This window comes from Episyrphus balteatus, chromosome 2, assembly GCF_945859705.1.
Source record: "Episyrphus balteatus chromosome 2, idEpiBalt1.1, whole genome shotgun sequence".
NCBI lineage: Eukaryota > Metazoa > Arthropoda > Insecta > Diptera > Syrphidae > Episyrphus > Episyrphus balteatus.
In genome coordinates, this window is record NC_079135.1 from 35,885,423 (window position 1) to 35,912,466 (window position 27,044).

Consider the following 27,044-nt stretch of genomic DNA (forward strand, 5'->3'; position numbering starts at 1 on the left):
GATTTTCGAAAAACAATTTTCATTACGAGATAGAACTTGTTTAAGAACTAACATAGATGTGAATTTTTTTTAACAAAATCGTTGGATCTGTTTTCAAGAAAATTGAAATTAAAAAAAAATTAAACATTTCCAAAATAGGTACATGACAGGTACCGTTATTTTTGGTAAAAAAAAATTATTCCAAAATCGAAAATCCCCGGAACGCTACATATCAAATATGATGTTGATCGGTCCATCCGATTCGTCGCAACGACACTTCGTCCCTAGTGAAAGTACAGTCATGAAACGACTTAACGATGTCGCCCTTACCACCTGAATTGCCTACGGTGCACGTGGCACTCGACTTTATCATACTCATTCTCAAAACAGGAAGTTGACCAAAGGAGGATGTTATGTTAACAGATGAGCCCAGAATTTGTCTATAGGAAGTGATCGTAAATGCAGAGTATACAGACGACCTGGTAAGCAGTTTGTCCCACTCTGCTTTACTGAAACCGTGGCTTCCCGGCGGAGAATGTGGAATTTTAAAGGAATGTAAAAGTTTGATAGTTTTTGATGAAGAGCTCATAGAGTTTTCAGATGAGGGATATTAGTATGGAGAATACGAAAAACAGACAAATTTGTACTAGCTATTTAGGACTAGTATTGGTTTCGTTAAAAAAAAATTCGAGGCTTTAATTAAAACTAACATTACGATGGATGGATTTTCTTGAAGCTTGGTAGGGATGTTTTTTCGTATTTCCAAGGTTGTTTTCTTTGTTTTGTACCTAATATCTTTTTAAGAAAATGTAGGTACCTCCCATTAACATTTGTGAGTAATTGCAATTTTCTCGAAAATGATTGATTACTCAAAAAATGAGGAGAACGGAATATTTCTTTTGCAAAAAAAAAAAACTGTCATTCATGTCGGCTCTTCCCCAGATAGGCAGATATCTTGTTAAAACCAGTTTTTTTTTTTAATTTACATAAAGACAATTCTCACAATAATATGGTTAAAGGTTAACTAATGTAAAGGTACTTTACAACAAGAGCAAGTACGTGCGACCTAGTAGCGAATTTAATTTTATTCACCCGCCTTGCGATTTTCAACTATCATTTGATAGTTGGTGGGAAAACTGGTCAAGTATTTAATGGAAATTTTAAATTACATTTCGATTACTAACTGTTGGAATCATTCTCTGTTTTAAAAACTTTTGTTAGTTATAACTTATAAGTTATAACTAATAAGATATCGAAATTTTTTTTTTATCAACTAGGTCTATTTTTTTTTAAATTTTGACTAGAAATTAATAATTGCAAATCGCAATAAGGATGATAATTTAGATTTTTTGTACTAATATGCATATTCCCAGAGCCTTAGTTAAGACCCTCACATTTTATAATTTTATTGAAAACTGTATCCAATGTAAACTACCCTACTGTATTTTGTTTGAATTGCTTCTTAGGCAAGTCAATCATAAATCGCATGTAAATAAGTATTTTTATACAAATCGAGTCACAACAAATATCATAATTATTACCACAGAGAAAGAGCGAAAGCTTTTGTTTTACAAATTAACTTGTTCAAAATATTACACTCACTATAACTAACTTCACAAAAACTAATTTCGCATGAGGCACATTCCTCATCTTGTGTTTAAACATCATCATAACGAACCCCTTAATGAATGAAAAAGGTAAGCTTTCACGAAAATATAAAAGAAAGGACTATAATTTTCCTTTTAATTTAAAACAAGTCGAAGGTTGTGCACATTTTGTTAAAGTACTTGCTGAGGACGGTTGTGGTCAGTTTGTGGTTCAATAAGCTGTATGACCTCATCGAAATCTTTAGTTCAGTAAAGGATTAAGCACGGTCATATGCATATAGAAAGTGAATAAATTATTAGTGCGTGGTTAGAAGCAAAAGATTGATTTTGAATTTTTTGTGAATTTAATAAATAAGTTTAAAATTAAAGAAAGATAAGATTAGCAAACATTTATTTAAAATTAAAAAAAAGAACAGAGCAAAGAAACTTTTTCAAAATGGGTTGTTCTGGAAGTGCACACATGGTACCTGCAACTAGTGATGTTTCATTGAAACCAACAATTGCTCCTGCAAATAATTCTATTCCAAAAGAAGAACTTGTCTTGAAAGGTACATATATGTTTATGGTTAATTTCTAGATTTTTTTTATATCGATATTAAATTAGCATTTTTTAACATGCAACATAAAGTTTTTTTTTGTTGTTTAACTGTTCAACTAGTGCTTTTTCAAATAAACACTTGAACATAACATATTAGATTTATTTTAAATCTAATAAGAATTTATTAAAACTATTAAGAGTAGTGGTCACGAAAGTCTGAGTATTCTTTATTGTTCATATAAAAATACTATGAAAGTTCATGGTTTTCTAAGAATCAATTAGCATGAGAATGACTGATGGTTTATAACTTCAGAAACAATTTTTTTAAGATCTTTAGGTACATACATACATAAAGAATTTTCCATTTGTAAAATATATATATTTAACAATATCTCATTAAAAAAATAATTAATGAGGCAGACTTCACGCGAAAATCAATGAAAAGCAAGAAAATTAAGAAGACTTATAGACATGCTTGTTTTGAATACCTATGAGTTCATTTTCAATATAAAATAATCAAATAAATTCAGACTGACTCTATTAGATATCAGTTTTGTGTAAGATTTTTAATTATAGTCAAGTAACACCAAACATAATGCACCAATTTATATATCAATTAAAGAATATTTACTGTAGGATTCTACCTTTTATGTACTTATTGACAATAAATCATAATTCAATCAACAAAATAAAAATAAAAATAAAATTGTTTTTAATACACAAGTGGAAAAAATTCAAAGACCAAATAGTAGGTATTCAATTGAAAAATAGTAATTTTGTTTACAATTTTTTTCTAAAATTTGGATTTTAAATTTATTTTTCTGAAACTTGTTTTAGTTTTTATTAAAAACTTTTTAATTATAGGCGTGTTTTTTCTATTACTCAGTAGCTGCTCATTTTTTTTATTTTATTCGAAAAACAATAAAAACAAATACTTACTTGTGTAATTTGTATTACGGCCGATTTCTTCACAGAGTCCTAACGCTAATACCGGTCCTAGTCCTAAAGTTAGTACTCAAATCAGTACCAACTCATTTCTTCACCCAAGTACTAGGTCCTAAAACTGTCAATTTAGGACCGAGTACTAGTTAGGACCTGGTCCTAGCTAGCTCCTCAAAATCGACTAGTACCTGGTTATTATACCAATCGTTAGTACTCAGATCGGTAATAAGTGATTTCTTCACAAAAGTCCTAAGCCTTAGTACTGTCAAATTGGTACCGAGTATTAGTTAGGACTCGGTATTTATTAGGACCTCAAAATCGGTAGTCTAGCGGTTAGTACTTCAATGAAAGCAATGAATTTAATTATTTTTAAGAGATATCTGGCAGATTTCTTAATTTCTTGGGTGTTGTTGCGCTTGAAAAGTGTGTTTCTATTGATTTTAATGATTTGGATGATTTTGTTTTTATTTACCAAAAACATAATAATCGATTTTTTGCATTAGATATAATTCATGAATAATAACGACAAAGCAACTTTTGAATAAATTATTATGAAAAAAAAAATCGTTGGCACTGCATTTCTGATAGGAAAGCCATGGTTAAGTATAAATATAAATGGAGTCACCTACATACAATATTCACTCAAAATATCATCTTTCGGTACCATTTTACGGGCAGAGGACAGGTTTTAGAATTTGTGATGGCCGTGTGAAAACCATCTTCCAATTTCCAACGCAAAATGTATTTGCAAAAGGATTCTATTTACAAATAGCATTGAAGATTATGCTCAAACTTGTCTTCATTCTGTTCGTCCTATGACTGCTATAAAAAAAACTCCACCAAAACAATAAAGCCGCAGTTTTTCAAAAACGTTATTTTTTTTAGATATGAATTTACATTATGAACAAACATCCGCATAGTTAACGTCTTTTTTATTACTTATTTTAAAATGATTTTTTTTTTTTTGGTCTTCGGACTTTCCCAGGCAATGGCCAATCTATATTCGTTGGTGAACTAGTTACCAGTCTTGCCGATACTTTTGTATACGATCCAGACGTTATCTTCATTCTTGATTGTGACAATTCTTAATAGAATTTATCTTCTGTTCTTGTTGGCCTCTTTTTCAATCTTTACAATATTTAAAAAAAAAATATTTTAATGATAATTTCATTAATTTACTGTTTTTTGTATATTTTTCATTTGGTTTAATCTGCTGAAATATCAAAATAAAATATTTAAAACATCAAAATATTGTCAAAATGACAGTTAGACCAGTTTTATACGTATTAATTCTTAGGACTGCGTTGTGAATTTAGATCAGGTCCTATATATGTGAAGAAATGCTCAGGTCCTAACTTTTCCTTAGGACCGAGTACTAGTGCTAGGACCTGGTCTAGCTAGACCGGGTACTAAGCTGACTTAGGACTTATGTGAAGAAATTGGCCGTTATTGTTTTGCGAATAAAATCAAAACTGAGTAGCTACTGAGTAATAGAAAAAACACGCCTCACATTATTTTTCACTTAAATCACTAAGACAATTTTTTACCATTAAATTTTTTCCACTAGTGTATGGTAAGTAGTACAGTTAAATAAACCGAAAAAAACCTCGGAATAAATGCTGCCTGGAAAAGACTTGTGATACATGATTCAAATGTATTTTTTTTATAGAAAAATCCAAAGAGACTAAAATTAAGATGATCCGATTGACATAACGAGAGTTATAATAGGCCTGTTTGGAGCATAGTCTTCTGCTATCAATACAACAGTTAAATTTATCAATGAAAACTTTTTTGTTTTCCAAAATGGTTTTAATCAAAAGATATAAATAGGTTTCAAGAACTTGATCATTTATGGTTCAAGTTGGTTTCTACATACAAAATTCTGTATAACTTTTTATGCGAAAAATTGGCAAGTGTAATGAAAAATAATAAAATAAATCTAAAATTCTTTCTTCGAATAAAAAAACAACAACTTTAAAATGAATTTGAGCCTAAAAAAAGAAGATTCAATAAAAAAAAAAAAATCGAAATCATTAGAGCCGTTTTAATTTCTTTAAATTAAACAAGATACATAGAGAAATTATACTTTTCCAAAATTGATATGTGGCAGGTACCTTTATTATTTATTGGCCCTATATACCTAGGACCCTACTAACAATCAAATTTAAAGCTTACATTAATATTTATCTGAATTCACCATATTTCACCATACCAAAAAAATATGGAATTCAGATATAATATTAACGTGAGCTTTAAATTTGATTATTAGTAGGGCCCATACAAACAGTCTGACGATGATGTAAGGATAGCTAAATATAAATAGATACGTTTACGTTGAAAACGTGTCATCGAGATGTTTAAAATTTTTCAAGGATCTAAGAATTTACAAAACATCGCTTCACTCAATTTTTTTCGATTAAATTCAGTTGTGAAATTTTGAAAAACCATAGACTTTGGAACAGTATTTTGTTCCCATATTAATAAAAAATATAAATAAAAATTTACAACAAAAAATAACAAAAACAACAACAACAACCAGAGTTAGAACCATGGTATAAAAAGACAAGGTATGATCATTAGAGCCGCCATCTTACAAAATGGGGTAATAAGGTTTTGACTTTTGGCATTTGGCAAAGTCAAAAGCAACAACAATTTCCAAGACAAATTTGTTTACAACAACAATTTCAATGGGCTAAGCTGTCAAAACCTTAAGTAGCCATAAGTTTTGACAGTTCTCGATACTGAGTTTTTTCTAATGATCATACCTTCTCTTTTTATACCATGAGTTAGAACGGCCTACGCACCAATACAACTTGCGGAGCCGATCTAACCCATGGTATAAGAAGAGAAGGTATGATCATTAGAAAAAACTCAGTATCGAGAACTGTCAAATGAAAGAAAAAAAGATGGCTACTTAAGGTTTTGACAGCCCAGCCCATTGAAATTGTTGTTGTAAACAAATTTGTCTTGGAAATTGTTGTTGCTTTTGACTTTGCCAAATGCCAAACGTCAAAACACTATTACCCCATTTTGTAAGATGGCGGCTCTAATGATCATACCTTGTCTTTTTATACCATGGATCTAACCAACTTTAACATTTTATGGCAGTTTCCCGGTGACCACGCTCAATGAAATTTGATGCGAAACGTTCGGGGTGAGTACAAAAGTACTTTCTTTGTTTAAAAAACGCGGCTAATCCGAAAATTTTAAAAAATTATGTCTGTAAGAAACCGTGAAAGCCTTAAAAGTTATAAAAAATAGTTATTTAAAAACCATTACTTTTGGGACACCCTGCATGAACTTTATTCATTTATTGGAATAGCCTTTATTTTATTTTTTGTTTTTGTTTTCAAAATAATTTTTATAAATAGAAAAAATTAAATGGCATTGCATAATTTAGGTAGGTGCGAACCAGTGGTGCATTTAATTTTATATAAACCGAACAAAGTAGATATGTACTTAAAAAATTCTTAGGTTTATATGTATACTAAAATATTAATTCATTCTCAAAGAAATTTAAATTTTTTAAGCAAATACCTACGACCACGTCTAACTTTTTTTTTTTCATTTCGAAATACAACATAATATAAATCATCTTATTACCCACTCCCACCAACAGATGTATTGTATAGTATTTGTTTTTTGATAAATGAGTGAAATCTAAAATCGTGGTGCTTATCGTATCATTTATCATTTGCACTTAGCTCTAACACTAACACATTTTCCTTAATCATTTATGGTGGGTACTGGGTGGGTATATAATAAACTTGAGAGTTTAAAAAAAATTTAGATTATTTATTAGTATTGCTATAGAAATTACAATTCTTAAATTCTAAAGTGAATTTGGAAAGCGGCAGTCCTAGTTCTTTCTCCAGTTTCAAAATGTTTAGTTTGTTGATGTATAATTCTGATTCTAAAACTTCTTTTTTTAAACTATCAATAGAAATTGATCTCTTTCTCTTAGTTCCGTATAAGTGTTGTTGTTGTTGGGATTCTTGTTCTTCTTGATGGTACTGTTGTTCTTCCTGTAGGTGGTCATTCCGATGTTGTTGATATTTATGATATTCTTGGCGATATTGTTGTTGTTCTTGGTGTTGGTCGTTATGTTGCTGTTCTACGTTTTGGTGTTGTACTTGTTCAAAACTTGGTTGACAGATTAGTATTGGTTTAACATCAACCTGCTCAGTGAATTTGGTGTCACTTTCAGTTTCTGATTCTAATTTATTGAAATCCGAAGAAGCCTTTTCGACAATTTCTAAAATTTTCCTATCAACTTCATCTAATACTCTTCCACTTTCTGTGGTGGTTATGCTTAAATAATCGCGTTTTGCCTTTATTGAAGAGAATTATTTTATTAATATTTCAAATCATATAATACAACTCTTTGTATCAATCTCAAACTCACCAATGTTCGACTTTTCCAAAGCCCAAATAAATGGTCACGCGCATAATGCCAATTACGATTCATTGATGTTAATCCTAAAGATTGTGCTTTTCTGAGAACTTCAAGCCAAGCCTCTTCTTTTTGTTTTTTGCTAACTAAATTATTTTGTAATGGACAAAATAATATAGCCTGAGCATTTACAAAATAGTAATTAAGAAACTATACAAACTATAAGTTATTTAGTTACTTCTTACATACCTTTTTTCCATCAATTACTTTTAAAACCGCTAACTTTTTTGCTTTTAATTGACTTCGGTTCATTCTTGCACGCTTCATGGTAAATCTCAAATAGTAGATACTGGTTTGCGTTTCTTTATCTTTATCGATTCAATGCTAAGTGACAACAAAACCTAAATATGTGCGCTTGGTGTTTTGTGTAGGTAGGTACCTATATTTACACTTCACAGTTTGATAAGTGATAAAGATAATGTTTAATTTTATTGGGTGAAGTCTCTATCTAGTCTAGCTCTGCAATGGTTGCATATAACACTTTTACCAAGTAAATACTTAATATATTATTTTGATTTATTTACTAGCCGATACGATAAGGAAAACTTGCTAAGTGCGAATGATAAGCGTTACATTCCATTTGCACGGCAAAAACCACAATGAAAGATTTTACTCATTTACCAAACAACAACTGCTTGTATATTCGATATATAATACAAATACATATGTATACTCGTACAATTACACTGAATGACTTGTACATGTGTGGGTAGGAAAATGATGATTTTTCTCAAAATAAAAAGGTAGGCATCTGTGTTGTAAGAACTTGCTCATAAATTAAAAGTTGCTTATAAATATTTTTTTTTTTTTTTAAGTAAGAGCTGGTTTATTTTGGGTAAAATAAAATAACCATCTTGACTTTTAGGTGTAAAAATATATTTTTTTTTAGTTAAAACCATTGAATTATCAGAGTTCATTCTTACTTGCGGTAGGTATATGAAGAATGTGACTATAATCATTCGTTAACAAATTCGAACTTGAGATAACAATTTAACATGACAAAAAATGTTAGTATTTTTTCTCTATGTTTTTTTTTTTTTCTTTTAAGTAAGGGTTTTTGAATTATGTTTTAATGAAAAAAAAAAAAACAAATACCTTCCGTATACTAACTTTTAGAAACCTATTTTTCTCAAAATTAATATTCTTTAAACATTTTTAAAAGCGAATTTTTTTAAATGAACCAATTTTTAGTTTTAACTTTCTCCTAAAGTCAAGGACTTCACATTTTTCCACCCTGAAAAATGTATTCCCAGAAATTTCTTTGGGCAGGATTATGAGTTCTACCAAATGAGAGGTTAAATGATGTCCAATTGATTATATAGTTTGAAAGGCAATGTTATGTAAAAGCTTAATTACACTGACTAGGTAAACTAATAAAAGGCAAATGAATATAAAAGCAAGTCAATAAAAAGCAAAATAAAAATGTTTGGAACTATCTTAAATAAATAATAAAACAATTTAAAAAAAAATTAAAATAAAAAAAAGATCTTTGAGGTGGGCTCTGTTAACTGACATTTTTTTTTTAAATTTTAGCGACTAGAATTATAACAATAATTATATTGTAATCGAATCAATAAATTAAACAAATACCATTTATTTTAATTGCTACAGATCTGCCAGATGTTGTTGAGAAAGTTGTCGATTCATTGAAAATAACAGATTTGAAAACGCTTCAAGAAAAATTAGACCAAGCTGAGAATCTATCAGAAATCAAAGAAGGTATTTCAAGTGTTGAAAAAAATGTTTCGAAACATATTCAAGATGCAAGTAGCAAAATTTCAATGGCCCCAGCAGTCATACAAGGAATTATTATGGACAGTGTTTCTTCATCTTCAAAACAATCAGAATTGGAACATATGGATGAAATCAATAAATTTAAAATTAAAAATAGTCCAACAGTTTCAGCTGCTGATTTAGATAGCTTAAGAACATCGTCACCAGATTCCGAAATAGAGGAGGCTCTAGCAAATAATAATGATCAAAATCCACCAACCCCAAAACCAACATTTTCTGAACTTCAAAATCTTGTGGTTGGTCCAGTTAATAACATGTTAAAAAGTTTTGCTAAACCATCCGAAGCACAAGTTGTAGAGAAAAATCCAGCTTCTGATAATTCTGACAAGTAAGTGTCAATGTTGTTTTTATTAAATGCAAGTAGGTTATAGTTTTTTTTCGCAGCACTTTTCTTGAGGTTTTAAAATAAATCAATGTTAATAAATTAATGTAAATACCATTTTATTGTACATAACTTAAATAATTTTAATTAAATAAAATAAAAAAAGTATTGTGTTTTTTTTTTTTTTTTCAATCTAAGAAATATATTTGCATTGATGCTGTAAATACAATTTTGCAATAACAATCAAATAGGTTTGAAGAGCCCTGGACTTAAGAAGTGGGCTAGTTCTTAAGAAGTAAGTAACAATTTATATTTCTTTTAGACAACTGGCACCAAAAAAGCTTAATCAATAAAAAAAAAATCACTTTTAAATCAAAACTCACAATTGCAAACAAAAATCTGCATGGGTCTAACCACTCTGTGTAGTAAAAATAAAAACTCAATAGCTGGATAGTTCGATATGCAAACTTAAAATTCCAGTTATTGATATATTTGCTAACCATGGTAACACTTAGATAATTAAAAAAAAAAACTGAAACAGCAGCAGTGCTAAACAATCTGTATCAATATTTTAAAATTTAACGGTCACTGTGGCGTATGCGTAACTTAAACATTTTTTTTTTCTTCAATATTAACCAGTTTTTTTAACGTTAACCTTATTAAATGGCTCGTCGAGCCTTTATATACATATGAATTTAAAGTCTTGGTCCTTTTGTCCCATTATGTGTAAGGTCCAAATTTGTAGCTGTCAAACATTTTAAGTAAAATGAATGCAGGAACTTTATAGATTACACGAATTCGTGTGCATGAAATATATGTTTTTTTAAATAAGTGTTCAATTTATTTTAATTTTTGTGTTTTCTATACATGTAAATAAAAACTGTCCATATTATGTAAATATAAACGTATTCTAAGGTTATAATATTATTATTATTACATCCATGCTCAATTATATAATCTTAAATTTTGAAGGCTTGAAGAAAATAACAACATCATCCTAAAGTCCTCGAATCGCAAGGATCCCACTGAATGGGAAAAACAGGCAGATTTATTAGCACTAGCTCAAAAATATAACCCCATCGAAGTGATGCGAAAATTCAGGAGGGATAACGTTGGCGACCGAAATGGTAGCGGATTGATTATAAAAAATGATTTTAAACCAAAAATTCAACACTTTTTTGAAGATCTTAACGAATTCATTCCTTTGCAAAGCCCTCTTCGTTCAAGAATTTCTAGTGCGAAAAGTGAAAAGAGTCTTAACCCTAAGGAACCAACTATTGAATTCATCGATAGCTGTAAAAATGTGACGAAAAATGAATGTGAAGATGATAAAAACCATAAAGGAAAGGAAATTAAATTTAAAAAACCACCTGATGGAAAAATTAAAGATTCCAACTTATTAGCACCAACAACAAATTTTAGACGACATCCGTCACCAACAATGAATATTAGAGGAGTTCCTTCGCCAAGTCCTCATAGAGTTAGAGAAAGATGTGCTGTTTGTTGTAATAAATATAAAAACTATAACTAACAGTCAATTTGTATTATTTATCATTTTTTCCAAATACCTATGTATATTTCTAAAGAAAGTAGGTATATGTTTTGGTTTAAACTTTAAACTCCTATATCTTTTTGAGGAGGATGGTTTCACTTTGTCGATTTATAACTTACCATTAAAATAGGTATCCAACATCATCTCGGTATCAAAATTGAACTATCTCAAACAGTAAAATTTATTCAAACGCATAACGTACACAATTATTTATTATTGCTCTGATTTACATCCAAAGTAAATAAACAATAAGCTTACTATTTCAAAAATATTTTCAGTCTTAAGTAAAAAATAACATTCTTCTATATAGCTGGGATAATAAACAACACCAAATAACACCAATTTGAATAGAATTTCAACAGCAATAAAATTTATCATCATGGTACATCATCATCTGTCTTAGGCGGGGAATTGGAAATATTATCTGAATTTATTACTTCTTTACCTTTAAGAACACCACCATCACTTACTGCTACTCCTGGCTCTTGAGATACTACCTCAAATGGCTTTGTTGGATAATCTTGTTCAATATGTTTTTCCAAAAGTGTTGTATCACTTTCAGCCTTGAGAATCTTTTTTCGACGTTCATTTATAACTTGAAGTGAATCATAAACCTCATTGGAATTTTTGCCACTCATATTTTTCAAGAATATTGTATCGTATTCATTTGATATTCTCGGTTTTGGCCTATAGAATGTATTTGATGAATTACTTCGGTAAAGTATTTTAGTTGACTGGCAGGTCTTTTCTTTGAGTAAGTTTGTTTTCATGTCATTTTTTATTGGTAATGTTTCTGGCCTTGTTTTCTTTAATATGCCAGGTTTAGTTTCAATTGTGGGAGGCTTATCGATTGGAGGTTTTTCGTCACTTTCTGGACTTTCTTCTAGCACACAAGGTTCTATACTGGATTGTCCAGATAGTTGACGTGCTGTTATTGGTTCAGAGCAAATGGAAAGCTGGCTTCTATATATTCAAAGTAGAAAACATAAATAGTATGTTAGTAAATGAAATTAGAAAATTAAGGTTGATGTATGTAAGAGTAAGATTGATTAAATATATGTAGGTATATAAAATGTTTAATTCAATAATATAATTTACAAAAACTATGTTGAAGACCTCTATCATCAAGCTTTTGTTAAACTTAAATTCGAGATTTATGACTCTTAGTCCATTAACGTTCTCAAATCTGTAGAGGAAAAACGTCGGATAAAGGCGAGGTCTTAACAATCCTTATCTTTGTCAAAGTCGAATATTTTTATTTAATTTTGTAAAAGCAGTCAGCATGTCTGCAGAAGGTAAATTATAATTTGTGCTTATGAGTCATTCCCTTACAAACTCTAAATTTTCAATTTGGATAGGCCAAAAATTATTGATTCATAAGATTATATTTTTTTGTACCATTCGTTTTTTTTTTTTAATAAAAATAATAATTTTTATCAAAAAAACAAAAATGACTTCGATGAATCGAAACTGGGTTTTATAGTTTTTCTCATAGTTTCTGTAGCAAGAACTGGACGAAATTGAATTGAATTATCAAAATTAGTTCACTCAGTCCAAAGTTTATGAGGTAAATAACATAAAAAAAATACAGACGAATTGAATACCACCTCCTTTTTAGAAGTCGATAAAAAAAATACTTTTGATAAAGAAGATAAAAATTAAATATTTATTGTAAACAACACATGTAAGTTTTTGGTAGACACTCGCTACGCTCGAACCACAAAAAGTGTGAAACCTATAAGCAATTTTATGTTTTTTTTTTAATTAAAACGTAACAGTGGAAGTTTTGTTTTTTTTTTATTTCTCAGTACTACCAAAGTATTAATATTAAATTTTGTAATTTTATAATTAAACTATAATGCAACAATGAAATTCTTACAGAATTTCAGTTGAAATGAGAACGAAAATAAAAAAATAACGAATAATTCTGTGTAGCACCTGAACGGGTTCTATTGTTATCAATTTTTAAATAAACCTTAAACAATAACTGTTTTCTTATAATAAGCTACCAAAAACTATGTGTACGAATGTAGTACCCAAAACGATCGATAGAACTGCCCATATCTAACTTAAATTTTTGACATCGAAGGAGCTTTTGATCCACTTTTGTATCGGAGATAAGTTTAAGCAAGAATTGTTTACAATGTTAAAGTTACAAGAAGAAAAGTTTTTTTTTTTTCATACGGACAAACGTTAAAAAATAGAGTGGTTAAAAATTGAAAAGATGTCAAAAAAATCAGCCTTTAAAAAATAGTTTGTTTAATAAAATAAAAAGTATATTTGACATTCTTTTACAAACCGTACAGACATTAAAAATAAAAACTCCATAGCTAAGTTCGATATATGTACAAACTTAAAATGTCAGTTATTGATTTATTTGTTAACCATGGTAACACTTAAATAATTAAAAAAAAAAAAACAACAGCAGCGGTAAACAATCTTGTATCAATTTTTTAAAATTAAACGGTCACTGTGGCGTATGCGTTACTTTTAAAAAAAAAATTTTTTTTCAATATTGAATGTAACACGTTGACATTTGTAAAGCAGTTTTTTCAACGTCAACTTTATTTAATGGCTCGTCGAGCCTTTATATACATATCGCTCATTTTCTTGAACACTGGCATAACTCAGAAAAACTGTTTTTTCAGGAAACGCGTCTGTTCTTAATTTGGAAAAAAAAAAACTGACCGACACATTTTTGATTTAAAATTAATCCATCGATAAATGATATCAGCTTTGGAGCTAGACGTAAAAGTCTAAAAAGAAGTAGAACAACTTTTTTTTTAGAATATACCCGGAAACTACCACTTGAGTTTTCTTTATCTACTTTCGGAACAATCTGTTATGAGACAAAAAAGTATGCCGTGTAAATTTTAGTGAATACTAAAATTTTCGCACAATATTATTTTCTACAGAAGTCTATTTTTACATTAAGGTAGCCCAAAAAAAATATTGTATTTAAACTCTAAAAATTAGATCTTATTGAATTAAATAATTCGAAAATTTCTTTGCTTTTGTATTTTATGAGTATTACGTTCTAAAGAAATCTATTAATGTGAACATTGTGTCAACCCGGCGAACACAACAGGCGAATCACTAGTGTGAATTATATACGTGTTAGAGTTATGATACCCTCGACATCGAGATCATAATAGTACACTACGGCGTATACGTAACCGTAAAAAAATTCTTACAAGCTTACTTAATTGAAGACTCGAAATATAATGAGGTATTATGAAGCAAAAATGGTATGTCAATGATAGTCCGCTCTTAAGACTATTCGAAACAACACAAATCTATACAAACCTGAACTCCCGTTCAACAGAAGGTGTAGAAGACGGTCCAGAATTAACTCGTTTTGTTAGTTTACTACAAGAACGTTGAGACTGTGGACTATGTAAATCGACTTGTACTTTTTTCGAGTCAACACTTGGCGTACGGCTTGACATTGATGGACATTTGTTTGTCCATCGTCCACCATAAGATAGATCCGAAAGTGTTGAACTTCGTCTATAGAGAAATATAAATATTTTGAGTTTTATTTTTTGATTTATTGTGTACCACTTAATACCGTCTTGGAACTGATCCATCGTTTTGTAAATCTTCATTTTCTATAGGTTTTTGTCTTAAAAGAAGATGGCGTTTAGCAGTGTCGGATCTTTTTGTTCGATCCAAAATTCTTGATGATTGACTGTCGGATAGACCTTTAATCAAAAAATATGGTTAGACATTCGAAATTTTAAAATGACAATGAGAAAAAAAGCTACCAGTTTCATCAACAGACAAAGCATTCCAGTAAGGTTTTTGGTAAGGCATTGGCTGAAGCAAGGAACACGCAGATTCTCTGGAAGTTCTTTGGACGAGGCTTCCACTTAAACGTGGACTACGAGTTCTAGAGTGGCGCCCGTTTGATTGATGATGATGGTGTCGATGGCGCCTATGTGAATTCTGGATTATATACATTTGTTTTCGGTTCGGAGACAATAGATTTGCAAGACTTGTTGGATTCGTTTGATTGGCTACATTTCCTGAGAGGTTTGGCACAGATCCACAACGCTGGAGTTTCTCCTGTTTTGGAGGCTGTTGATTTGTATTTCTGTTGACAAAATAAATTAACATAAAATGTGTAGGTACAAGACTGGGGTCACATGGCAAAAATAGCAAATAGGCAAAAAATTAAATATAATACGAAATTAACACTTTTTGTATAACAAATATCTGCGTCTTTTTTTAATAGTTTAGAACTTTAAAGAAAGTATGCCATTAAATTTCTTGTGTATAACAAGGAGTTCTTGGGAGAAAAAAAAACTTTAACATTTTGAGAGCCTTATTTTTAAATTAAATGCACAAATGAGTTGCACCTACTTCCTCTTGTAGATCAGAATAGTGATGTATTATTTTACTATTTGAAATATAAGTTCCACGCTTCATTCAAATTAGACATTTTCTCTACACAAAACTCGCATAGAACTGAAAATTGCTCCAAATCTTTATTAAATTAAAAAGCATGAATTAGCAGAAGTTCCCAAAAAGTTTTTCAAGGTTATGTATCGCATAGAATTCTCAAATGGTCCCTCTTTAAGGACACATTTACTTTATTTTCTTTCAGCTTTTATTTCAGTTTCTTTTTAAATTTTAGCTAAAAGAAGGAAAATTCACTTTTTTGTATTTACTCGTTTCATTTCTTTTATGCTTTGATGTTTTCTATAAAAGTCGAAAACGAAAACATAGTTTTTTTTGCTATCGTTTCGAAAATGTTGCGTTTCAAAGCAAAGTCGAAAACGAAAACATTGTTCTTTTTGCTTATATTTTGTAAAGGGTGGAAAATACCGAAAAAAGAATTGCTAAAAACGGCTCAAAAATGCCGTTTTTTTATTAACCTAATAATAAATGAGGTTTTTGTGAAATTTTGTTAAGAAGGTATTTGCTAAGAAAAGTCGATTTAAATAAAAAATGGTTTGTATGGGAGGTACATACATGTACGTTATAAATGCGATATTAAAAAAAAGCAACTTTCAGAATTCCATAAAAACCATCTTTACCAAATTGAAAGAAAAACTATCCACCTGTTTCGGCGTTGAAACTGTGTTCACATGGACGTTTAGATGCACAGACCGACGGAAATTAAACCAATAAACTTGCTCTATAGAGTGAAAAATAAAGGTGTTTTAAAAAAAAATATTTCAAAAAACTTTTAGAAAAAATGTAGCATACCATTCTTCAGAGATTGATAAGGCAAATTAACAAACAACAATCATACAAATTTTTTTTGAACTCGGGTACGTCATTTACGATTAAGAAGAAATCAAGAAAACTGTTTCATTGCAGGTACCGTTAATAAAATGGATCAAACATTTTTTATTTCAAAAGGAGTCTCTTATTTGCCAGTAGATTTTATTAATCCAAAACTTTGAGTGGTCTTACAAATTACAACTAACGGAGGGCAGAAGAGGATTTGTTCTAAAAGTCAGTATACTTTCTCAAGAACAAATGAATCAGGTAATAAATAAACTGCACTCCTAGCAAATAAGCTATAGAGCGAGGTTACGAGTTACGAGGTTATTAAAAGAAAATTCAATTATTGCACCATTGGATTTGAAGTTTTTCTTTGCTTGTACTATAGTTCTGGTACAAGGACAAGAGTTTTCACCATTTAAAATTACAGAAATTCGAGTTACTCTCGTTGAAGCTTAGAAACCCGTTAAAGTTAAATTATTCTAATAAACCGTAATATTTTTGAACAGTTATTTAGTTAAAAAAAAAAACTTTATTCTCACCCCAATGTCTTTGAAAAGTGAATTAGAGCTGCTGTTAGTGCTTGACGATCCAATTGAGCCGGTTGTGGTGGCTCAGCTGGTGAAGACCGAAATACTCCCAAGTGGTGGTCCCATCTAGTGTTCTGATAAGATACACCTAAATATCGAATTTAAAAGGTATTATTACGCGTTACAATTTATATCCATTTCGACCAATAGAACCAACCATTCGCTCGTCTTTGCGATGAAGCGCTGCTAGAATTGCTTCTTATATTTGTTTTACTATTTGTAACAGCCTTGAATCTTGCTGGTACGACTTTAGCAGCTGAATCACGAGCCTCAAAGGTCATAACACAAGATGCAACAACAATAAATCCACCAAATCCCATGACAATAGGACCAACGTATGATAAATTATTCAAATGAAATCCCTTGGTTTCATTTTTAACTCGTACTGTAGCATTTCCTCTAATCTCAGATCCCACAGAAAGTTGATCGGCATAATAACCTTAATTTGTTTAAATGCAATTGTTAATTTCAAATATTTCTTATTTTATTGCACATTTATGAAATTTTCTTTTACCAACAGTTGCCATTCCCGCTCCTAAAAGCATTAAAATCATTCCTAATATCAGTGCTCGGCAAGCATGCCAGAGACATTTCGATGACATTTTTCCACGAACAACTTGTACGTTCCATGTTGCTCCAGAGGCAGGATGAGCTCTTCTTAATTTTCCCAAGGAATGTTTCCTTCGTGTTGTACATTGTGAGGACGCTTTTGAAGGCATTACAATACCTATAGGTGGTACCTATATATAACTGATTGTTATATATTCATATACAATTCACAAAAATATTTATACGATTAAACCCGCTTTATACTGGGAGAGTAAAAACCTTTTATCTAATTTTTTTTTGCCGCAGGATATCAATCGGATATCTTGAACTCACATTATTGTTTTAGTTTTGAATATTTTATTTTGGCAAATTTCTTTCTTTTTTTTTTTAAATCACACTCCAAAACAAAGCGGATACATACACGGTCGTAATTTATCGTATGTACACGAAAATCTTCATATTTGTTTTCTTTCCAATTTTTTTTTTGTGTACAGTGGTTTATAATATAGCTAAGAACAACGTTTAAGAAAACATTTAACCCGAATGAACAACAAAACGACCATTTCTAGGAGTAACTTTTTACTATTAAGGAATGTTTTATTTTTAATGTGCAAAACAATAAAAATTCAAAGAAGTTCAACACGCACATCTGAACGGAACGGCTTTTGAGAAGTGTCTGATAACAATTTGTATGGTGAAAATACTAGTTATGTTTTTCAACTTTTTTCTCACAGACATGGGGATTTCCCCAAGGAAATGCTCTCTTAAGGCTCGAAATATTCAACAGGATATTATAAAAGAGTATTTGTTTATGTATTGGAGTGGGTATACCTCAACATTTATAGAGAGGCTTCTTGTTATATAACTATGTATATGTTACTCTAAGAACTAAAAGGGTTAAAAAAGCTAGCGATTTAGCTGAAAACATTCCTACACAATTAGCCTCCAGCTCAGGTTGAAGGTCCTAAGATTCTTTTCGTTGCATATTGAAAAAAAAAACTCAATTTAAATATCAAATGACATGTACCCCGTGCATCATCAATTCTATAGATGAAATAGTTTGTGCAATAGAATTTCAAATGAGAGTAGGTACATATTGTCTCGTTTATACTTCTAAGAACAGAACGTAATTTTTAAGCAGTCGGGTTTAAGTTTTTAGACCTATTTTTCATTTCAATTTCGTTTTTTAAAATATGAACATATATGTATCTTATAACTTAAAACTTCCAATTCGGATTGTAGACAGGTAGCTCAAAACGAAAGGACTTGTACAAAAATTCAATTCGGTGAAACGCATCAGTTACAATAATTTTCTAGGAGAAATTAAACCGAAATAAAGATTTGCAAAGATATTCTTTAGTCAAACGACATCGAAGTAAGAAGAAAGGTAGGCTTAAAATTCATGTTAACCCTTTCGGACCCAGCGTTACTCTCATGTAACATTTTTTTTAAATTCGTAAAAAATATTAAATTAAACAATTTTTTAGGTTACGATGGCTTAATTGAAAGATAATAATGCCTAGTTACTGGATTATTACAAAAAGTTAGTCAAATATCATACCTTTAATTTTTTTTTATCGAGAAAGGGACTAAAATTCACATTTTTTTTTGAAAAAAAAAGATACAAAAAATGTTAATGCAGAAAGTGTTTTGTTTTTTTTTGCTTAGAAAAAGTAGCATACATTATAGTTTCATAAAAAGTTATTATCTCAGTTCTCCGACTTTTTTTTGGTGGTTATAGGCAGTGCATGTTGCTTGCATGCAACATGAGAAAAACACATTAGTTTTGCTATTTATTATTTTGGAAAATAACTTTTTGCTATTCATATTTCTTAGTTGTGATGTTTTTGACCCGATAATACCAAAAAAACATTTTTTAATATTGATTTTCATAGCTTGGGTTCGAAAGGGTTAAAAGCAAATGCAAAAAAAAACAGCATAATTGGCACTGGAAATGAAATTGGCTTGGGCGATTTGGGATGTCAATCCGGTGAACCCTATATTATGTGAAGCAGATACGTGTGAAGCAGCGCCAAATAAAGGAAGAAGAAGATCCTTAAGTCAAATAGCATTAACCCTTTAAATATTAAAAAAAAAATTTTTTTAATTTCTCAAAAAGTTTGCGTTCTCTTCGAGATTTATTTTTGTATGTTAAATATTTCTTTCATTTACGAACATGTTAAAAAATGTTATTTAGCAGTTGGTGTTAAGTAATGTTAAATAAGTAAAATGAAATTATTAAATCGGTTAAAATATATTGAATGATGCACAGAGCACAATCCAGAATAGTAAATACATACACCTTTCAAATTTTAAATGCACTTTACAGACAACATTTGAGCTGACTTTGAATTCATGCGCACTGCCCAAGTATACATTTCATTCTTTAGTTCTTAGATACAATTTATTAACCCCCATATTTTTTACATTCCTATAACATAATAGCCTGTTGTGTAATAAATGCTAGTCAACAGCCACAAACTGAGCGAAATCACCCATTTCTATGTGTAGTTTGTACTAAAATGGTACTGAATGCCAAGGAAGAGCAGTTTGAGTTAAAGTGTCCTTGCTAAAGTTCCAAAGTGAAACTTTATAGGGTTAAATTTCAAAATTGGTGTGGCATCTACTGCAGATGAAAAGAAGCTCTTGGCTTTTTACAAGTATACAACAAGTCCTATGATATTCAGTAGCTTTCTTTATATCGGTCGCTATAAACATGTTGTGGAAAGCAAAAGGTATTCTCATGTACCAATATTATATTCATGTCAAAAAAAAAGGAATAGTTTGTTTTTATGGTCTTATAATAAAACACTCGTATGCAGCTCCGAAAAATGCTAAAAAAAGGACAGAAAAATTCGTTTTTCAAAACCAACTTTTAGAAAAATACTGTCGCGTATCGGTGGTGACGGAAATTTCACTCCAACATTATTTCAAATATTTTAAAATTTCTCAATTACTAATGTGCGACGTAGTTTCGAGCTTTGTCTACATTACTCTGTTAACAGAATGTTGCTCCCGATAACAAAAACATTCCAGTTTGATTTTGCGCTACATAATGTCGAAATTATAATCTCTTAGACACAAATTTCATTTAAAAATGTTACCACAGCGCTCTTTATTGTTAAAATGAAGGCAATCTTATAAAAGAATAAACCGTTGTTTACATTACTACAAACTTAAATTGCTGTTATTATTCCGTAGATTGCAGAATGCTATTCGCCAGAAAAATTTGTTTCATTTTAATGTCAATTTGTTTTTGACAAAATAATTTCAGATGTTTCAGAGTTCTGAATGCCATCTATTGCAAACCAACCCTTATGTTTTAGAAGATATATGTTTTTATTTAATAAATCCAACAACAGTGGTGTTTTGTATATTAAACAGTTTTCCATAAGTTCATAAAAATCATATTTATGGTTCAAATTTTATATTTATGGTTCAAATGATTTTATAGCAATTGCAAATTGACAATAATTACTAAATTGAACATTGGCAGGAAGCTTTCAAGTTTCAAACTTTTAAGCCATTTTTATTTCAATATTTACAATAAAATAACATTGCCTCTGTTATATAGCATATAGTCAATAATAAGGTTAGTGTAGCTTAACTACTAACTTTTAAAGCATAACTCTGAAACTTTCGTTAATATTTGATTTGTTGAATGCTCATTTTGTAAACTTTATTTTAAGAATCCTGTAAAATAACCAAAGTTAACGGAAAAGACAAAATAACTTTTTATAACCAACACATTACATACAAACATACCTAGTTTTGTAAAATTATCATAAAAACCAATCGTGTCAAAAATCAGAGCTACCGGATTTGACCAAGAACCGACAAGATTATTTGGCAAAAAATTTAAAAAGAATTTTTTTTTGAGAAAAGTGGAAAATTTGTAAAACGAATATCTTCTTCCCTCACCAATGAGACCATCTATTGCAAAAAATAAATTTTAGATGGAAAGATATGTTCGCTTCCGGTGGTTTTGTAAAAAAGGGTACCTACCTATAAATCTGCCAAATGGATTACGTTATGTACATAATATGTACACAATTTTTAAGGTAATAGGGCTTCAATCTACGTGTATTTAGTAAATCGAATAGCAAACAAAAGAAATAAGAAGTACCTACGCTAAATTGCTCGAACTTACCCTGATAGTAAAAGTTGCTGCTAACGTTAAAGCATTTTATCTAAAAAATCACTTGGTTAAGATTAATTTTAATTATTTTTTTCTAAGAGATGTAAACATATATAAAGTTTGTTTCAATATTTTTAAAGTATGTATGTCATTCACTTCTTTCTACAACAAAACAGCTGTTTATTATAAAGTAATTTTGAATATACCTATACAAATTTTAACAAAAATGGTTTAACAAAAAAGTCATTCAAAATAAATTATAAATCCACAGATAAAAAAAAATTCAAAAAAACTCGACATGTTTTCAAATAAATTTTCAAAAAAAAAATTAAATTTTTTATAAAATCTAAAAAAAATTATTTCTAAATTTAAGTTATTTTTAATATTAAAATTAAAAAAAAAGTCCTGTTTTGCAAAAATAGTAGTTGAAATAGTTTGAATTGATTACGAGTATGTCAGAAATGAGTAAAACGCGTTTTAGACAGGTACCGTTAGTAAATGTTCAAAAAATATTTTTTGTTTTATTTTTTTACTTGCGACAATAGGTACCTACCCACAAAAATTTTAATTCAAATCTAAAGGGCTGTTTTTGAAAACAGCAAGTTTTTTTTCCCATTCTGGTTGTATAAAATTATAACTTCATAACTACCTTAACTAATGAAAATATCAAATTATTATGCCTTATTCCGTGACCTTTCTTTATTAAATAAATTTTATCTTCTTCCTATAGCCAGCGAAGAAGATAAAATTTATTTAATGAAAATATCTTCAGTAGTTTAGGCTCTACTTCAACATACAAACAGTCTGAAAGGCAGACAGACATCAGTCAGAATTGCGGGACCAACTTTTTTTGTATTCCCTATCACTGCAAATAAAAATTTCATGAAATGATTTTTCTGATCCTAGCTTCCTATATCTCAAACTGGACCATTTCATCAAAACAAAAATACTATCCCTCTCCACTTTCTCAAAATACAATTTCTCAATAGGTACAATCTTTTTACTTTAAAGTAGGATTGTCTATCTATTTAGAAATCCAAGTGTCGTTGAATGAATAGTTTTATTCGCTTATAATTTCCCAAGAAGTATTAAAATCAAAAGATAAAAAGCTACAGACTCTTGACAGCGCATGTACAAAAATATTTCCTACCCCTTAAAAAAAGTACCCCATTAAAAAGGGGTTCTTTCAAAAATAAAATCTCTCCAAAAATATTTTCACCACTCGAGCAAGTTTAACGAAACGAAATAGCTTTTACCTACTCCAATAGCAACTTCGTCGCATGAAATCGGCAATGCTTTAAATTTAAGAACAGTGACAAATTAAGGCTATTCGTATTGTGACGCACTTAATTTTTATCCGTTCGCAATATTTAGGAATCGAAGGTGTTGTTTCATGGTTCTATAGTTTGAAAGACGAAATCTTAACTCGTGCAGATATAAAAAAAATTCGTATGCCATAATAAGCAAATTCGATTTGGATATAAATTTTCGTGGGAGTACTTCTCAATCTTATTGTGGTTAAAAGATTCTTATTTTCAATATATTATGTGATTATTAATAAAATTATTTTTAAAAAATAAGTAAAATATTGGAGTTTTTTAAAATTAAGAATGTCCCTAGTGAAAGTGTCATCACTTCTTGTGTGAGAAAAAAAAGAGCATCCAATGATTCTGTTGAGGGAATATTTTTTGCTATTAAGTTTGATGTGAAGTGAAAGAAAAAAAAAAAGAAATTGCATAAGTCAATGTATAAAGTACAAATATATTTTATGATATAAAGAGTCTCATGAAAATGTTTGAGTGCGAGGAGTTAAATGCATCTACTGATTAATCAAAATGCGTAACAGTTTAATTGTTGATAAAATATTTGCTGAAACGTTAAATTTTCTATTAATATCGTCGATTGGATATCCTTATTGTGGATATCAAACAAATGCTATGAATACTTCAAAAGAATTTTTAACTTCAACAATAGCTTCTTACACAACAATAGGCTCTATAATAAATCATCATCATTTAAAAAGGCCAAGTAATATGGATAAAAAACATTTAAATGGTAAGATATTTTTTTGTTTCGAAAGATTTTCAAAGATACTATACCTCTCAGATACTACCTACATATCTTTTGGTAACAGAGCAGGGATCTTAATCGGATTATTTATTTTATTGGAGTTCCTGTCTAAGGGATCTTTGAGTTCTAAATTTTATGAAGACACGTTTTTTTTCCAGGAAGATTTTCAAGTCTGCAGTCGAAAACTGGAGATTTTAACTTTTATGATCTCCTTCCTTCATGAAATTACTTCGTAAATAATAAATGAAGTTAATTTTCGTATGTTTATGGGATTTGTTCTATATTGATACATGCTCTCTTATGATCTAAAAAGTCATAAATCCTTTTGAAAAATCAAAAAGAGGGGAGGAGACATTTTTTTCTAGAACATAGTTTTCAGAAGTGGTATATGTCAAATCAAATAAAAAATCTTAGTCTCCTTTAAAAAAAACAGAAGCAGTCATTTCTTAAGGCCTCTTAAGAAATTCTTTTTAGCAAAACTACTAACTTTATGACTCCAAATTTTTTTTTTGTTCTTGAAGTCTTATAGTACATTGAAAAAATGATGAAATGGAAGGGAGGTAAAGAATAGATACATGTTTATGGATTTGATACTGCTTAGGGGTAAAAAGCAAATAAACTTACGCACTGATAAACCAAAAAGGGATATATAGGCCAAGCTCTATTAGTAGATTTTTTTTATTTTCATTTCCATTTATTAACCTTCCTACCAACATATTTTTCCTTCTTGATTTTATAATATTGAGTTAAATGTGGTTTTCTGAATTTATTATTACTCTTGTCGTTCTATTGCATGTGAACACGCCCACATGCCAATTAACAATTGATAACTTTCCCATATTAAAAATTGAATAGGAACAAGTAATTACATCCATGTGGTCATCCGACCATGAGTTTAGAGTGTGCAATTGCGATAGTAACTGATTGGGGTACTGGAGTAGTTTTTGTGTTCAAATGGTACAGGTTCATTAGGTAGGTAAGGTACGTAGCCGAAACATTATTCATCAGGATTTTTTAACGGAGGGAAATTTAAGTGCCATTTTGAAACTTGAATAAAAGAGTTCTAAGATATGGAATATTTGTTTTTAATTTACCCTATCTGCAGTATTTTGACTATGCAGTAATTAAAAAAGTTTTTTTTTTCTCGAGTTCATATAATCAAACCTGCAGCAGTACTGCAAAATATAATTTAAAACACGGCCTTAATTAAGAGTGAATTCTGACTTATTCGTTTTTAGAAACAAAGAATACCTACAGTCTAAAAAGTCGGATGCATTTTTTAACAGACAATACATACTTGGCTGAATAAATGGATGTTCTATTTTGCAGTACCTTACCTACTGCTGCAGGTTTACTTTTATAAACCCGAGGCAATTTACTGCAGTACATTTGACTGATTTAAGTCTTTCAATTGGTTGGTAGCCTTCTGAAGGAATGATAAAAAAATAAAAACAGAAAATTAGCTATAAATTAATGAACTTATAATTTGAATTTCAAAAACATCATTTGTATTACGATCTTAACACAAGTAATGAAGTTGAATGTTAATAACTTATTTGTATATCTTAACATAAAGAGTTCATATTTGGTGTGTATATTGTAGAGGTGTCTAGCAATCGATTTTTTTGGAGTAGGTACCAAATCAAAAAATTAATTTCGATTTTTTTGACCCACCCTAATAAACATACATATTAATTTTGTGTTGAAAGCATAACATCTAAAACACATATAATATTTGAAGATCACACAGAGAAAAAAAAAACCACATAAAATAGAACAAAAACAATAAGATTTCTCTATGGTTTTCATCCAAGAAGGAAACATTTATTAAAACAATCGGGTTTTCCTTATTGTTTTAAAATCTGCAAAAAAATAAAAAAAAAACGATGACCAGGCTGGGAATCGAACTGGAGACTTCAAATCATTAGTCGCCCACCTTACCACCTGAACCAACCTGCCATGAAAATATTGATCGCGATTTTTGTTCTAGTGCTAAGTTGCAAAAAAAATCAACTTTTCAGTCAAATTTTAATAAGATTTTCTCTATAAAAATAATAAGAAATCTCCTTAAAAAAACCTTATTAATCGTTGATTTTAATAAGATTTCCTTATGAAATGTATGTAAGGTAAAACAATATGGCAATCTGTTAGTTTTTAGCGGGTCATATTTTTCTCTGTGCACTTGCACATTCACAATTTCCGAACCACTTATAATTAATAATAATGTTATCACTGATTTTACAAATAAATACATATCGATATATGAAAAAACAGAATGTGCTCTTGCGAGCAAGAGAACTGCATTAACTCTTATTTTTGCTTTCAATCTTATACCTATGGTGTGCTATTCATCACACAATATCAATTTTCTAACTTTATAAACAATTTTTCATTTTGATACCCGGGTACCCGGGTATTCGAGTAACAAAGTACCCGGATACCCGGGTAACCGAATACCCGGGTACCCGGCTACCCGGGTAATACCCGAAAATACGAGTACCCGGGTACTCGGGCGGGTACTCGGGTACCCGGGTATCAAGAGCTCTAGTAGCTATAAACTAAAGAGTTAAAGTATTTACTTAGAAAGTTAAGTTAGTAAAATGCGACTTAAATGACTGCTTTTCTACATTGACTACATTTGTTTTAGCTATGTGATTTCAATCTTACATAGAAAAACTACCGAGTTAATAAATGCTGGTTCAACAATTTTTAACCAAAAATATGTACTTAAAAATTATGTTCATATTTAAGAGAACTAAGTTTTTTTTGGACTTGTGTTTAGCTTTTTAAGGGCTGATGGAATTAAGGCTCATAGTTGAGTTCTGGGACTTTAAAAGGTATGAGTATTACTGGTAGAACCAAATGTTAAATAAGCTCTTAAGTTCTCTTTATAATAATAAGCTATTTCAAAATATTTCTCTATAAAATGAAAATAACAAATATTGATAGATAAATGAATGACGATTATGATTTAAAGATAGTTTTTTCTTAAGCTTTCGACCAGTTTGATATCCGTTATAGCCAGTAATAAGCAACAAGTAATGCTCATGAAGCAAACATATTTGTGCAAGGTTAAGGTAAAGGAAGTTTATTTAAGTTTAATTTGTTTTGTTTTAATCAGGAATTTTGACTAGGAACACAACTTTTTTAAAATTTAATTTTTATTTATTAAAAATGAGGATAGCAATTTTTGTAACCTGTAAATGGCAACACTGAAGGAAAGATTTTTATTTTTATTTTTAAATTGAAAGCTACCTCTATTTTACTTTTTTTGC

The 27,044-nt window shown here is 29.8% G+C and overlaps 3 protein-coding genes across 5 annotated transcripts in view; 2 read left to right on the forward strand and 1 right to left on the reverse strand.

Moving 5' to 3' along the window:
• Positions 1 to 1,351: 1,351 nt before the first annotated feature.
• On the forward strand, positions 1,352 to 9,763 carry LOC129912045 (uncharacterized). 2 transcript variants are annotated; one of them, XM_055990139.1, is made up of 3 exons: positions 1,352 to 1,676; positions 9,131 to 9,641; positions 9,698 to 9,763. In XM_055990139.1, the coding sequence occupies exons 1-3, from the start codon at positions 1,664 to 1,666 to the stop codon at positions 9,720 to 9,722; spliced, it is 549 nt and encodes a 182-aa protein (XP_055846114.1). In that variant the 5' UTR covers positions 1,352 to 1,663; the 3' UTR covers positions 9,723 to 9,763. The 2 variants fall into 2 exon arrangements, with proteins under 2 accessions (XP_055846114.1, XP_055846113.1); XM_055990138.1 differs by lacking the exon at positions 1,352 to 1,676 and adding an exon at positions 1,731 to 2,134.
• Positions 9,764 to 11,390: 1,627 nt separating this feature from the next.
• Positions 11,391 to 18,220, reverse strand: LOC129912290 (uncharacterized). 2 transcript variants are annotated; one of them, XM_055990494.1, is made up of 8 exons: positions 17,895 to 18,220; positions 17,527 to 17,752; positions 17,170 to 17,451; positions 16,965 to 17,100; positions 14,955 to 15,283; positions 14,759 to 14,891; positions 14,494 to 14,697; positions 11,391 to 12,150 (listed from the first exon to the last, which is right to left on the reverse strand). In XM_055990494.1, exons 2-8 carry the CDS (start codon positions 17,729 to 17,731, stop codon positions 11,565 to 11,567), a joined length of 1,875 nt encoding a protein of 624 aa, XP_055846469.1. In that variant the 5' UTR covers positions 17,732 to 17,752; positions 17,895 to 18,220; the 3' UTR covers positions 11,391 to 11,564. The 2 variants fall into 2 exon arrangements, with proteins under 2 accessions (XP_055846469.1, XP_055846468.1); XM_055990493.1 differs by having other exon boundaries at positions 17,527 to 18,220.
• A 4,804-nt stretch (positions 18,221 to 23,024) lies between these two features.
• LOC129910781 (uncharacterized) overlaps positions 23,025 to 27,044 on the forward strand; it is a 31,262-nt gene continuing 27,242 nt past the window's right edge. Inside the window, exon 1 of the mRNA XM_055988320.1 lies at positions 23,025 to 23,754. Within this exon, the coding sequence (XP_055844295.1) occupies positions 23,535 to 23,754 (220 nt within the window). The 5' untranslated portion in view covers positions 23,025 to 23,534. The remainder of the gene's footprint in view (positions 23,755 to 27,044) is intronic.

Coding starts and splice junctions, on each gene's coding strand:
- LOC129912045 (XM_055990138.1), top strand. CDS start 2,023: ATGGGTTGTTCTGGAAGTGCACACATGGTACCTGCAACTAGTGATGTT. Junction 2,135..9,130: donor AGAAGAACTTGTCTTGAAAG/GTACATATATGT, acceptor TAATTGCTACAG/ATCTGCCAGATGTTGTTGAG. Junction 9,642..9,697: donor GCTTCTGATAATTCTGACAA/GTAAGTGTCAAT, acceptor TTTTTTTCGCAG/CACTTTTCTTGAGGTTTTAA.
- LOC129912290 (XM_055990494.1), bottom strand. CDS start 17,731: ATGCCTTCAAAAGCGTCCTCACAATGTACAACACGAAGGAAACATTCC. Junction 15,284..16,964: donor CACTTTTCAAAGACATTGGG/GTGAGAATAAAG, acceptor TTTTGTCAACAG/AAATACAAATCAACAGCCTC. Junction 14,698..14,758: donor GATGGATCAGTTCCAAGACG/GTATTAAGTGGT, acceptor ATTTCTCTATAG/ACGAAGTTCAACACTTTCGG.